Genomic DNA, 14,599 nt, shown 5'->3' with positions numbered 1-14,599 from the left:
TACCACGTTGGATGTAGTGTTGAATGCAGCAGAAAATAACTCATGTGTGACTGTAAACCTTACCTGCTGTTACCATGAATGTAAGCTGCCTTAATAAAATGGTCAAATTTGGCATGTAAATTAATAGCTGTAATTTGTTTAATTCTCTAGATGTTAAAGATGTTAAAAGGGTTGGTATCTAGTTATGGTCATTAAAAAACATTGAGGTCTACATCAGGACCCAATTTGTGTACTATCACCACTAAGAAAATATGCTCAACAGGAAACCAGCATATTACAAGCACTTCCAAATAAACTGTAATATACACTGATCAGGCATAACATTATGACCACCTTCCTAATATTGTGCATCAGTGAGCCTTGGACGCCCATGACCCTGTCAGAGGTTTACTACTGTTCCTTCCTTGGACCACTTTTGATAGATACTGACCACTGCAGACTGGGAACACCCCACAAGAGCTGCAGTTTTGAAGATGCTCTGACCCAGTCGTCTAACCATTACAATTTGGCCCTTGTCAAATCCGCTCAAATCCTTACACTTGCCCCTTTTCCTGCTTCTAACACATCAACTTTGAGGATAAAATGTTCACTTGCTGCCTAATATATCCCACCCACTAACAGGTGCCATGATGAAGAGATAATTAGAGTTATTCACGTCACCTGTCAGTGGCCATAATGTTATGCCTGGTCGGTGTATAGCTTAACTGCATAAAGCATGGTTATACTATACTTTATAAAACTTTCATTTTAGAAACTTGTTCTGTAAAATGTAATTAAAAAGGAGCCTTGTTTCTTAGCTGGACTCATTTTCAGCACAGGTTAGGACACACTTTTGCAATTATTTTAATGGATGTATTCTTTTTATGAGATGTCTGGCTGTGTGAGACCAAGCATAGAAGAAGATTGCTGGTTCAAGCCTCACCACCACCAAGTTGCCACTGTTGGGCCCCTGAGCAAGGCTCAAATTGTGTTTATACATAATTGTAAGTCGTTTGGGATAAAAGTGTCTGCTAAATGCTGTAAATGTAAATATAATCCATAAGTCTGTACATATACTGGTGACATACTGCATGAAAACTGATCAAACTAAAGCATGCTTTTTCTGTCACTCATCTCCACTCTTCTCTGAGCCTGTTCCTACAGCCAGCTCATAGCATGGTTCAGTAGACTCTGGAGAGAGGGTGCTAAAGTCGAAGCCTTTGTTTCCAGAGCCCATGCGTTTGCGGTTTCGAGCTCCTGGCTGGTACAGCTGCATGGCAGGTCGGTCCTGTTCCATATGAAGATTAAGACACAGAAGACAAAAGCAAAAGTCTTGCTTTATTTCAAGGGGATTTTAGTGAACCCTTGCCAAACCACTGAAATCCACTCTGTGGTTCTAATCTATGTCCATCCAATGCATTTAAATTTAAGAACACCACATATGTTTTTGACAGCAAATGCTTGCTGTTGGAGAGTTTGGTGTGGAAGAACGTACAAATGCTTTTTTTCAAGGAATGGGCTCAAATTTCTACAGATGCACTCTCAAATCACGTGGAAAGGCCTTCCCAGAAAAGAGGAGGAGTTTATAGCTACAAATGGGTTAGGGGTAACTCTGTATTAATAATCATGTTTTTAAAATGAGATGTTCAAGAAGCTCAGGTTTAGGTGTCCACACACTTTTGTATACATAGTGTAACATTTAAATTATTTTGAGGAAAAGAAGTATTTTAACTTGATTATTCATGTTAAAGTCACAACTGCCTTTCTTAAGTACCCTCTATACAAGAACAACTACTTAAGAAAACACATAATTAAAAAATAAAGGCCTCCTTTTGCACCCATTTGTAAACTGTCATAATATATCAGCATTTGCTGTCAACAACAAGGCCTAGAATGGTAAAGTATGGGGCCTCCCAGCGTACATCAGTGTGGTATCCCCTCCCCTTGGGAAAAAGGCTCAAAGGCTAGCTGTACCTTGGCTGGCAGAGCCCCTCCTATGTGGTCTGGCCCCTCAGACTGGGAGGTCCTTTTCTCTTGATGCACTAACACAGACTGAGAGACATGTTGACTTCCATCAATGAACAGGCCAAAATTGCTGTCAGCCAAATTCACAGCTAACTGCCTTGACAGCACATCAGCAATTACAACACAAGCCTAGTATGTGATACAAGTCCTAGGAGGGAGGAGGATTTGTATCGCACACCAGCATCCATAAAATAGAATGTAATGAGGTGATAGAATGACATATCTAAAGGAAATGTAGTGATTGTACTATTATGTTTATTACATAGATGAGGGTTAAGCAAACAGAATGATGAATGTTATTGTGGGCTTATGCACACAGTATGACCTGCTTGTGTTGTGAAAAGTGAACTAAATAGCTTATGAAGTTCACTAAGTGGACTACTTATACACTAATGTAATCCATGCATCAAAGCCTGTAATAAATAGTAAAAAAGAGAGACAGTGTTGCTCAATCAGCTCTCGCTCACCTTATTGCGAATGCGCTCCTTCCTGTTCGCCATTTCATCTCTTTCCTCCTTGCCCATCTTGTCTCCTGTCTCAGAGCAGTAGGAGTAGCCATGGTGGTGGCCATCTTTCTTGGCTCTGTCATGACAGTAGCCTTTGCCCCATTTGGTCTCCTCCTTTCGGCGCATGAACTTGTCAAACTCGTAGTGGTGCCGCTGCCGCTTGCGCTCCTCTTCTCGGCCCCGGTGATCCTTGTCCCTCTGCCGGCGGCCATGGCCTTCCCGCTGCTCCTTATCACTCTCTGGCTGAACTCTACTACAGAGCAAAATGCACAGAAGCACACCTTGATCATTTTATAAAATTAACCATCCTAATTACTACTTAATAACCAAAATCTTGCCGCTCAGGTGGCGCAGCGGTAAAGTACGCTAGCGCACCAGAGTTGGGGTTTCGAATACATCGTATCGGTTGGGCGGCCGCATGAACAACGATCGGCTGTTGTTCAGGGTTAGAGGGTAAAAGAAAGTCGGATCATAGGTCCTCATAACTGGTGCAACTGCGACCCCTGCTGGCTGACTGATTGCGCCTGCACAGGGCTGAGGAATAACGCTGATGGGGGTGTGACCCTCCGAGCACAGTGCCCATCAAGTGTATGAACTCAACTCGTGCAGGTGAAAAATGCACAATCCGTACTGACTATGCGTGCCGGAGGGGGCACATGTCAGTTGGGAGGCGTCCTCAGTCAGCGATGAAGGGTCGAATCAGTATAGAGGACGCATTCAGGGTAAATTGGACACGACTAGACTGGACTAGACTAGATTGCATTATGCTTCCTTTCTACTGATGCCGATCCCTGCCCTGATTGAGGTCTATTTTGTTTTTAAACCACTGACCAAAGTTAAATATACAGTGGGGCCAAAAAGTATTTAGTCAGTCACTGATTGTGCAAGTTCTCCTACTTAGAAAGATGAGAGAGGTCTGTAATTTTCATCATAGGTACACTTAAACTATGAGAGACAAAATGAGAAAAAAAAATCCAGGAAATCTCATTGTAGGATTTTTAAAGAATTTATTTGTAAATTATGGTGGAAAATAAGTATTTGGTCAATAACAAAAGTTCAACTCAATACTTTGTAACATAACCTTTGTTGGCAATGACAGAGGTCAAACGTTTCCTGTAAGTCTTCACCAGGTTTGCACACACTGTAGCTGGTATTTTGGCCCATTCCTCCATGCAGATCTCCTCTAGAGCAGTGATGTTTTGGGGCTGTCGCTGGGCAACACAGACTTTCAATTCCCTCCACAAATTTTCTATGGGGTTGAGGTCTGGAGACTGGCTAGGCCACTCCACGACCTTGAAATGCTTTTTACGGAGCCACACCTTCGTTGCCCGAGCGGTGTGTTTGGGATCATTGTCATGCTGGAAGACCCAGCCACATTCCATCTTCAATGCTCTCACTGATGGAAGGAGGTTTTGGCATAAAATCTCACGATACATGGCCCCGTTCATTCTTCCCTTAACACGGATCAGTCGTCCTGTCCCCTTTGCAGAAAAACAGCCCCAAAGCATGATGTTTCCACCCCCATGCTTCACAGTAGGTATGGTGTTCTTGGGATGCAACTCAGCCTCCAAATACGACGAGTTGAGTTTTTATTAAAAAGTTCCATTTTGGTTTCATCTGACCACATGATATTCTCCCAATCCTCTTCTGGATCATCCATATGCTCTCTGGGAAACTTCAGACGGGCCTGGACAAGTACTGGCTTAAGCAGGGGGACACGCCTGGCACTGCAGGATTTGAGTCCCTCTCGGCGTAGTGTGTTACTGATGGTAGCCTTTGTTACTTTGGTCCAAGCTCTCTGCAGGTCATTCACCAGGTCCATCCGTGTAGTTCTGGGATTTTTGCTCACCGTTCTCATGATCATTTTGACCCCATGGGATGAGATCTTGAGTGGGGCCCCAGATCGAGGGAGATTATCAATGGTCTTGTATGTCTTCCATTTTCTTACAATTGCTCCCACAGTTGATTTATTCACACCAACCTGCTTGCCTATTGTAGATTCACTCTTCCCAGCCTGGTGCAGGTCTACAGCCTATCCCAGCCTATCCCAGCTTTTCAATGGGCGCAAGGCACACAGTAACACCCTGGATGGGGCGCCACTCCATCGCAGGGCAGACACACATACACACACACATACACACACACATACACGCACATACACACACACACACACACACACACACACATACATACACATACTGTACATACACATACACACACCCATTCACCTATAGGGCAATTTAGTGTCTCCAATTAACCTGACTGCATGTTTTTGAAACCGGAGCTCCCAGAGGAAACCCACGCAGACACGGGAAGAACATGCAAACTCCACACAGAAATGACCCGGACCGCCCCCGTCTGGGGATCGAACCCAGGACCTTCTTGCTGTGAGGCAACAGTGCTACCCACTTAGCCACCGTGCCGCCCAACACACATTCAGTAAAACAATAAAAATTATAGTAAACTAAATATGCTGAGACTGAAATGTCACTTAACAAAACAGTAAAAATGCTGCCAAATAATGTCTATTTATGAAGAAACATGCTGTTTGCTACAATTATGGATTTTACTATTCATTGCAAGGGCAAGTTGGGTAACTCAGACCAGGTAAAAGTTGTTCTTGGAATTAAAAAAAAATGAATTTAAATGAAATTATATTTAACTGTCAGATAATATAAGACTTTATTCTTTTATGTTTGTAACAGAGAGAATGGTCAAACACACCTCAGCAGGAGAGTGTGCTGGGCCTGCTTCCACACACACCCAAAGAAGAGAAAATAAAAACCCTATGCACCCACCAATTTAATAGGGGAGAGTTAGAAATGAACAGTAGCCAATTAATAAATACAAAGTAACATCAGGAAAAAGGATACAAACATATAATGTCTGCAAGCCACTACAGAGAGAGGTAATAGAACGGAAATAGTGAAAAAATAAAAACTAGATGTTGTAAGCTGTCTGTGACAAACCAAGCTCTCAGAAAGAGGTCAGTAGGAGAAAATGCAAGCCCTAAACTAGTGAACACCCTGATCACACTGCTCATGCTTCCTCTGTATCTATGGTGGATTTAAATGCATGCCTGGTTCATTCAGCTCTCCCAGAACATTCCCAGTGCAGTGCTCAAACCCACCAAAAAACAGGGCGAGTTCCCAGAGAAAAACAGAACGCTGACCATCGTCATTCAGCGGAAGACCAGAGCGTAACCTGGCATCACAGTTTCTGGAGAAAAGGTGTGCTAGCTAATGTGAGGACAGAAGAAGCTGCGATATTTATAGAAAAACTTCCACTTGTAGTGCATCAGTGCTCACAAGTCACAGGTGATTGCCTCCAAAGGAATGGCAAATTACAACTGTGATTCCATCTGTGACACCATCTTTTGCCAGCCAAAGTAGGCCATAAAACATGGCACGCTTTTTATTGTGGGCTGCCAAATTTCCATTCAACAGCCACTGTGTTACAATGCCCCCCCCTTTCTTCCCAATCTAGTCACATCCAATTACCCGATTGCATTACGCTTCCTCTCTACTGATGTTGACCTCCACTCCAACTGAGGAGAGCCATGACTAACACACGCCCCCTCTGACACATGTGCAGTAGCCAACTGTATTTTTTAAATATGTTTACATATGGGTTTATGTGTGGATCAGCTTTGTGTACGAAGAGTCACACCCTGATCCCATTATCCCGCCATCCACCCCCTCCAGACTCCCCCAATCGTTGTTCGTGTAAGCGCCCAGCCTGCCAGTTTGCAGAACTAAGATTTGAACCGACGAGCTCAAGATGTCAGCTCTGGTGTGCTAGCGTGTTTTACCGTGTTACAATGTTAATGATGAGCAAGATGTATGAGAAATTATAACATGCTTCACAATCCAGCAATAAACACCTACTTTCAAAAGTAATGAAGTCACACATTATTACTTTATCCCATTTGTTAATAATTAAAGGAGAAACCTAACATTTATTTTTGAATCTTTTATGCACGTTTTGAAGGTTTCATGGATGGGTGCCACAAGCAACATGGATTTTAAATTTCTGGGTTTGGTCAGTGCTTTTGATCATTGTCTGTGTGGTATGGACAGGGGCGTAGCACCAAATTCTGGGCCCTATGCACAAGCAGTGCCCATGGGCCCCCCTCACCTAAGTCCAGACTCCTTTTAGACTCCTCAAGGGCCCTCCCCCGACTTGGGGCCCTGGTAACTCAGTCCCACTTTTCACCCCACTACAACGCCCCTGGGTATGGATTCCAATAATGAACATGTAAATTAGTCGCACAAATAAGAACATTTAAAATCATCAAGAACATTATATTGTATAAAAAGCATTTCATACCTGTCCTTTGGTTCCTTTGATTTGTTTTGGCCTGTAGGTTTGTCCCACTTGTTCCTGTCTGTCTCTCCACTGTCCCCTTTGTCCTTCAGTCTGTCTGATTCCACCTCATCCTCCCTGTCACATTTCTTTAGGAGCTACAGCAGGATTTACATTTATACACTGATCAGCCATAACATTAAAACCACCTCATTGTTTCTATGCTCACTGTCCATTTTATCAGCTCCACTTACCACATAGAAGTACTTTATAGTTCTACAATTACTGACTGTAGTCCATCTGTTTCTCTACATACTTTTTTATCCTGCTTTCACCCTGTTCTTCGATGGTCAGGACTCTCCCAGGACCACTACAGAGCAGGTATTATTTGGGTGGTGGATCATTCTCAGCACTGCAGTGACACTGACATGGGGGTGGTGTGTGTTGTGCTGGTATGAGTGGATAAAACACAGCAGCACTGATGGAGTTTTTTAACACCTCACTGTCACTGCTGGACTGAGAATAGTCCACCAACCTAAAATATTCAGCCAACAGCACCCCGTGGGCAGCGTCCTGTGATCACTGATGTAGGTCTAGAAGATGACCAACTCAGCAGCAGTAATAGATGAGCGATCGTCTCTGACTTTTTACATCTACAAGATGGACCAACTAGGTAGGAGTGTCTAATAGAGTAGACAGTGAGTGGACACTGTATTTAAAAACCCCAGCAGCGCTGTTGTGTCTGATCCACTCATACCAGCACAACACACACTAACACACCACACCACACAGGCTGCAGTGCTGAGAATGACCTAAATACTACCTGCTCTGTGGTGGTCCTGACCACTGAAGAACAGGGTGAAAGCAGGTTAAAAAAGTATGTAGAGAAACAGATGGACTACAGTCAGTAATTGTAGAACTACAAAGTGCTTCTATATGGTAAGTGGCGCTGATAAAATAGACAGTGTGTGTAGAAACCAGGAGGTGGTTTTAATGTTATGGCTGATCAATGTATATAGAATTAGTAAAATGTAAATGTACATTATAATGTAAATGAGACATGTATGCTAGAGCTGGTAACAGGATGTGGCTGTACCTTGATTTTAATCTCCTTTTCAGAGAGTTTCTTCTGTTTTTCAGCCTCTTTGCGTTTCCGCCTTTCTTCTTCCCTGCGTTTCCTCTTTTCCTCTTCCCTTTGCCGTTTTTTCTCAAGTTCTCTTCGTCGCCTTTCCTCCCTTTTTTCCTCTCGGATTCTCTGTATTTAAAAAAAAAACACAAAACCTTAAAAGTGTGCCTGTAACATCATTACATGTACCAAAAAGTAGGTTTAAATTGTTTACATATCCTAACCTGCTTTTCCAACTTCTTGCTCTTAATGTATTCCAGAAGTGGTGTTGTCTTTTTAGCTGCAAATTAGTAAGTAAGTAAGTAAGTAAGTAAATTTTATTTATAAAGCACTCTTAAAACAACTTACGTTGACCAAAGTGCTGTACATCGAATAAGCATACATAACACAACAATATATTAAAAAAGTAAGAACCAAATAAAAATACAGAGTAAGAGACAAAATAAAACAGATACAAATAGACTAAACAATTAAAATTAACACAGCTCATCACTGTTCAAATGCCAGCTTATAAAGGTATGTTTTTAGGAGTGATTTAAAAACAGCGGCCGAAGGTGCTTGTTGAATATTAGGAGGTAGAGTGTTCCATAGCCTCGGAGCATAAACTGCAAATGCACAATCACCTTTTAGCTTCAAACGAGCCCTAGGAACAGTGAACAAGTTCTGAGTGGCTAATCTTAAAGATCGCTGTGTGGTTGCGGGAGAAAGCATACCACTGAGATAAGCCGGGGCTTGACCATTAAGCGCTTTAAAAACAAATAAAAGCACTTTAAACTGAATCCTGTGCTGAACAGGCAGCCAATGTAGTGAGGCAAGGACTGGTGTAATATGGTTTCTTTTCTTGGTATTAGTCAGTAACCTTGCTGCCGCATTCTGGACCACCTGTAAGCGCCGCAGCAGAGACTGATTAATCCCAATATACAGAGAATTACAGTAGTCAATTCTTGCAGAAATGAATGCATGAATAACTTTTTCCAGGTCAGAACAGCAGAGAAAAGGCTTAATCTTCGCAATATTTCTGAGCTGGAAGAAGCTATTCCTTACCACAGAGTTGATTTGTTTATCAACTATCGAGTCAAAGATAACACCAAGATTTCTCACAGATGTTTTGACACATGTAGACAAGTGACCAAGGTTATTGGAGACACTATTGATGTGATGAGGACCCCCAAAAACGATAACCTCTGACTTGCTTTCATTCAGCTGAAGGAAATTGTCAGCCATCCACCTCTTTATGTCCTCAAGACAACTGCTAAGAGACGTTAACGAGCCATTGTCATTCGGTCTAATGGGAAGATAAAGCTGTATGTCATCAGCATACAGGTGAAAGCTGACATTGTGCTTCCTAATTATTTGACCCAATGGCAGCATATAGAGAGAAAAAAGGAGGGGCCCTAGTATGGACCCTTGTGGAACACCACAAGAGACATCAGCAGAAGAAGAGAAATAGCTGCTAATATTCACTGAAAAGGTTCTATTCTTAAAATAAGATATGAACCAATTCAGGGCCTCTCCCTGTAACCCCACCCACTTTTCCAGGCGACCAACAAGTATGTCATGGTCAACAGTATCAAAAGCAGAACTAAGGTCCAATAAAATGAGGATGGCACAATTTCCCTCATCAACAGTAAGTAGCAAGTCATTTGTCACCTTCAGAAGAGCAGATTCAGTGCTGTGCATAGACTTAAAGCCAGATAGAAAAATCTCAAAAATACCATCTCTACTCAAAAATGGTAAAAGCTGAGAATATACAACCTTTTCCAGCAATTTAGCCAAGAATGGTAATTTAGAAATCGGCCTATAGTTACTAACCACTGTAGCATCAAGATTATGCTTTTTGAGCAGAGGTGTAACTACAGCATGTTTAAAGCATGCTGGAACAGTACCAGTGGCAAGGGAAGTATTAATGATATCCAGGACAAAAGGTCCTAATATATCAAATGTCTCCCTAACTATCTGTGGGGGCATCACATCAAGTGGGGAGGTTGTTGGCTTTGTTTTTAGCACCAAATCTGTTAATTCTGAGATTGAAACAGCCTCAAACTTTTCAAACACACCTGGGCACGGCGGTGGAAGTGGAGAATCTATACCCAAGTAAGTAATGCCAGACCTAATTGTTTCAGTTTTTTCCACAAAAAAGTTTAAAAACTCTTCACATACTCTAGGAGAAGGAACATTTCCAACTTCAGGTGATGATTTAAGTAAAGAATTTATTGTACTGAACAGTACTTTAGGTCTGTTGTAATTTTTGGCAATTATGCTTGAAAAGTATGCCTCTCTAGCAGACTTAACAGCTAGCTGATAGTCTTCCAGACAACCTTTAAAAATATCCAAACTTACTTGCAATCTGTCCTTTCTCCATTTCCGTTCCGCTCTTCTACAAGCCTGTCTAATTTCCTGTGTGGATGCATTTAACCAGGGCTGAACTTTTGGTTTTAAGCGTTTAAATTTCATAGGGGCAAGAGAATCCAGAACAGTTGAACAGTTATAATTAAAAAAAGTAACTAACTCATCCACATTAGCATGAGTCTGAATGAAATTAGAATAAATGAAAACATGTAAATGTAATAAATGTAAAGTAGGATACTTTTAGAAAGTGTTACCTAACAACCACTGAGACATACACTGATTAGACATAACATTATGACCACTTTCCTAATATTGTGTCGGTCCCTCTTTTGCAGCCAAAACAGCCTTGCAACTACGATGCACTGTGTATTCTGACACCTTTCTATCAGAACCAGCATTAACTTCTTCAGCAATTTGAGGTACCTTGTCTGTTGGATGGGACCACACCGGCCAGCCTTCGCTTCCCACGTGCCGCCCATGACCCTGTCGCCTGTTTACCACTCTTGGACCACTTTTGATAGATACTGACCACCGCAGACCGGGAACACCCCACAAGAGCTGCAGTTTTGGAGATTCTCTGACCTGTCTAGCTATCACAATTTGGCCCTTGTCAAACTCGCTCAAATCCTTACGCTTGCCCATTTTTCCTGCTTTTAACACATCAACTTTGAGGATAAAGTGTTCACTTGCTGCCTAATATATCCCACCCACTAACAGGTGCCATGATGAAGAGATAATCAGTGTTATTCACTTCACCTGTCAGTGGTCATAATGCTATGCCTAGTCGGTGTATATAAATATGGGCATATAAAATAGCAGTCATGAAGCATTAACACTACACATAAAATCATACAAATACAGGACAAGGACTTTAGTTTTTGTTTACAAGCATGAGAATGGTTATGACCAAATATGTCAAATATAATCTGGCTGACTTTAACCAGGGCATAGTTGTTGATGGCAGATGTACAGCAGAAACAGCTGATGCCTTGTTAATTTGAAGAAAGTCACAATTGCATACAATTTTAAGCAAAAAACATCTTAAAATGGACAACCTGAATTCTCAAAAGAATTATTTTAATACCTTGTGAACGCAAAACAAAATAATGGTTGTTCTGAAATGGGTTTAATACCTAGTATTAGTTTTATGTTTCAATGGTGGGTTTGATTAGGGTTTGTTTGTATAAACAGAGACAGACAGACATGTAGACAGATAGAATGAGTGAGAGAGAGATTCACCCCCCATCGTTACTGCTTCACTTCTAAATCACTAATATCATTACTGAATTTTAACACCATCTGCTGGTAAAGCATTGCAATTTCACGTCATCATAAAAAATCAAGTCTTTCTGGTACATGCCAGATTCTTTGACAGAAAATTCATTGAACGAAATATTCCACAATTGTGAAAAAAGAGAAAAACAAATGATTTAATAAATGTACTATAGTGCATATTGTAAAACTCATCAGCTTAGTAAATGATGCAATGGCAAAAGTGCACATATACCTATAAGCTCTCTTGTTTTAGCCTCAATCTCTCCCAATAATGTTTCCGGATTTGCCACTGACTTCTCCTCATCACATGAGTAGTTCTCCAGAAATCGTTTGTATTCTGGATCTAGCAGAAAAAAACATTACATGAACAATCTTAATATGGAGTAAATGTGGAAAAATATATATGGTACATTTGTTTTAATTGTAGTACCTTCTTCGATACTTCCTGCTTTGGCATCTTTCTTCTTAAGCTTTTTCTTGGAAACTTTCTGAAAAGGTGCAAATTCTACTATAGCTGGATACTCCAGACCTAACGGGCAAATACAGTAATCTTTCATTCACTCTTATCCTGGATTAGAATGGATTAAAGCAGGGGAAAAGGCAGATAGTCTAACTCTGTGTGGATGAATTAAAAGTCTTCTTTTATGGCCAAGTCTTACCTTTATTGTCAATGAAAACATAACCATCAAAACGATCTCTGAAGTGAACAATGTCCTCTGGGTTTTTAAAGTTTATGTATGCTCTGGAGAAAAGATGTGGATATAGGCTGCAGAGACACAATAAATACGTTTGTTAAAGCTGCATTATGAAGCATGTATTAACATAGAATATCTGTTGTGTAATATCAGTACCTTTGATCAGCAGGAAAAAACTCAAAATAGTCAAAAGGTGGAAGCGGACTAAGATGCTCTTCAAGCTGGTCTTTTGACAAACTAGGTGGCAGACGTCGAATCACAACCTAATATTGAAATAACATAATTACAGCAAAATTCCCAAAGCCAAACACACAGCAAGTGCTGAATTTACTATCATCACAATAATCGTGTTCAGCTGATATGAATCTTGTAAGTATTTATTTAGTACTGGGGTATTTACAAGTTAACAAAGTTATGTGAATATTTCATTCACTCATTTATTAAGTGTCTGTCTTACCACCGCTTTATGCTATAAGGATTCACAGTGGGTACAATTCACTGGCCGAAAGGTTGTAAATCACAAGGCAAACACCCACACAGCCATTTACACACACACTCATACCTAGGGGAAATTAGTAGCTCCAATTAACCTGACTGCATGTCTTTGGACTGTGGGAGGAAACCAGAGCACCTGGAGGAAACCCACGCACACATGGGGAGGACATGCAAAATTCACACAAAAAAGACCTGGACCGCTCCACCTGGGAATCGAACCCAGTAGCGAGCCACAGTGCTGCCTTTTTGTGAAGATTTATAACAAGGTCATCATAATATGGCTGGGTATGGCTAATAAAAAAGCGAAGTTTGTCAGACAGCTTACAAGTCTGGACACAAAATGCATATTTTCAATAAATTTCAATAAATTTTTCAACAACATTTTATTTCTTCAGAATATTATTTAATAACATCTTTAATGTGTTTTCCACTCTCTGTGATGCAATGTATGTATGTGTGTGTGTATTTTCGTAAACATATAGTTAGTTATAGTGATATTTCCTATGTGTCCAGACTTTAGGGACACCCTGTATTTTCATTGAAGTACCTGTTCTTTAGAAACTAAAGTTTTCCATGGCAGGAACATACATATTCTTTTAACATAGTAATGTCAAAGTGATCACGTTTTTAAAACCCAAAAATGCATTTGATGATCTTCCAATGACAAAACAGTTACATTTTCAGCATTTAGCAGACGCTTTTATCCAAAGCGACTTACACAATGAGCAATTGAGGGTTAAGGGCCTTGCTCAGGGACCCAACGTGGTGGCGGGGCTTGAACCGGCAACCTTCTGTTTACTAGTCCAGTACCTTAACCATCGAGCTATCACTGGCCCTCTAGACCTGATGTTGTGTTAATATGTGACGCATATTGAAAAACCATCATATCAGCAATTTGTCGAGCATTTGCTCGATTTTCTCTATTATTTATATTTAATTTATAGTTACCTGGATGTATATAAGCTAGTCAAAAGCATCAGATCAAAACATAGTAAAACATGCCATGCAGACACATCGAACGGACATTGAACTTCATGGTTATAATCTAAATGTCCTTCATTACTTGTCGTTCAGTCAATAACAGCAATAAGTAAATGTGCTTTATTTTAAATAACTGAATGCATGCACAGTGTTGTGGATCGATCGTTATTAGTATACACTAATGCATCGTGTGAACAGTGTTTATTAGAGCTGTTTGTGGTTGAGGGTTTGGGTCAGTGCGGCGGTGCTGTCAGTGGTGCTGATCCTCTGTTATTTATCAGGACCGTAACGAATTAACCCACCGTAACCCGCGTCATTTGTTCTCTTACCTTAGTAAAAATTTCTTTTTTCTCCTCTTTGTGTTTGGAGTTGGCTAAATTGATGTCCTGTTCCCTCTGAGCGTCTCTAAACTGTATCTCAACCACACTCCTGTCTCTGCTGCCCGTCATCTGCTCCTTCTCAGCCCTCATTTCTCCATTTCTCCTTCTCACGGCCCCAATCCGCAAAGCTCGCGAGATTTCGAACACCGCGAGAACTTGGCAGTACAAGGTGGGGCGCGATCATTGAATGAGTATTAATGGCTGAATACTTTTCTCTTGTGTTCAGTAACGTATAGCGGTAGAATATATAGAAAAAGTAATGCATGTAAAATCATTTTGGGAAGCATTTTGAAAAGTGTTGGCACTGTGATGCAGCTGGTAGCAGTGACGGCTCCTGCCAAATCTCTCAGGGGGGGCAATTGTTGCGATGATCATGGCTGGATTACTGACCGGGCCAGTGGGGCCAGCGCCCAGGGGCCCTTGAGGTCAGGGGGCCCCGGGGGGGGCCCTGGCCCAAAACATTTTGCGATGCCTATCAACATT

The 14,599-nt window shown here is 41.2% G+C and overlaps 1 protein-coding gene across 3 annotated transcripts; it reads right to left on the bottom strand.

The window, feature by feature from the left end:
- Positions 1-242: 242 nt before the first annotated feature.
- upf3a (UPF3A regulator of nonsense mediated mRNA decay) lies at positions 243-14,225 on the bottom strand. 3 transcript variants are annotated; one of them, XM_063006159.1, is made up of 11 exons: positions 14,066-14,225; positions 12,417-12,523; positions 12,225-12,331; positions 11,996-12,094; positions 11,798-11,908; positions 8,166-8,221; positions 7,912-8,070; positions 6,840-6,973; positions 2,472-2,763; positions 1,954-2,031; positions 243-1,267 (listed from the first exon to the last, which is right to left on the bottom strand). In XM_063006159.1, the coding sequence occupies exons 1-11, from the start codon at positions 14,204-14,206 to the stop codon at positions 1,106-1,108; spliced, it is 1,446 nt and encodes a 481-aa protein (XP_062862229.1). In that variant the 5' UTR covers positions 14,207-14,225; the 3' UTR covers positions 243-1,105. The 3 variants fall into 3 exon arrangements, with proteins under 3 accessions (XP_062862229.1, XP_062862230.1, XP_062862231.1); XM_063006160.1 differs by having other exon boundaries at positions 2,472-2,760; XM_063006161.1 differs by lacking the exon at positions 1,954-2,031.
- Positions 14,226-14,599: the final 374 nt, after the last annotated feature.

The sequence above is a fragment of the Trichomycterus rosablanca genome, chromosome 12, assembly GCF_030014385.1.
Source record: "Trichomycterus rosablanca isolate fTriRos1 chromosome 12, fTriRos1.hap1, whole genome shotgun sequence".
Taxonomy (NCBI): Eukaryota; Metazoa; Chordata; class Actinopteri; order Siluriformes; family Trichomycteridae; genus Trichomycterus; species Trichomycterus rosablanca.
This window is presented reverse-complemented; position numbering and strand designations above follow the sequence as displayed.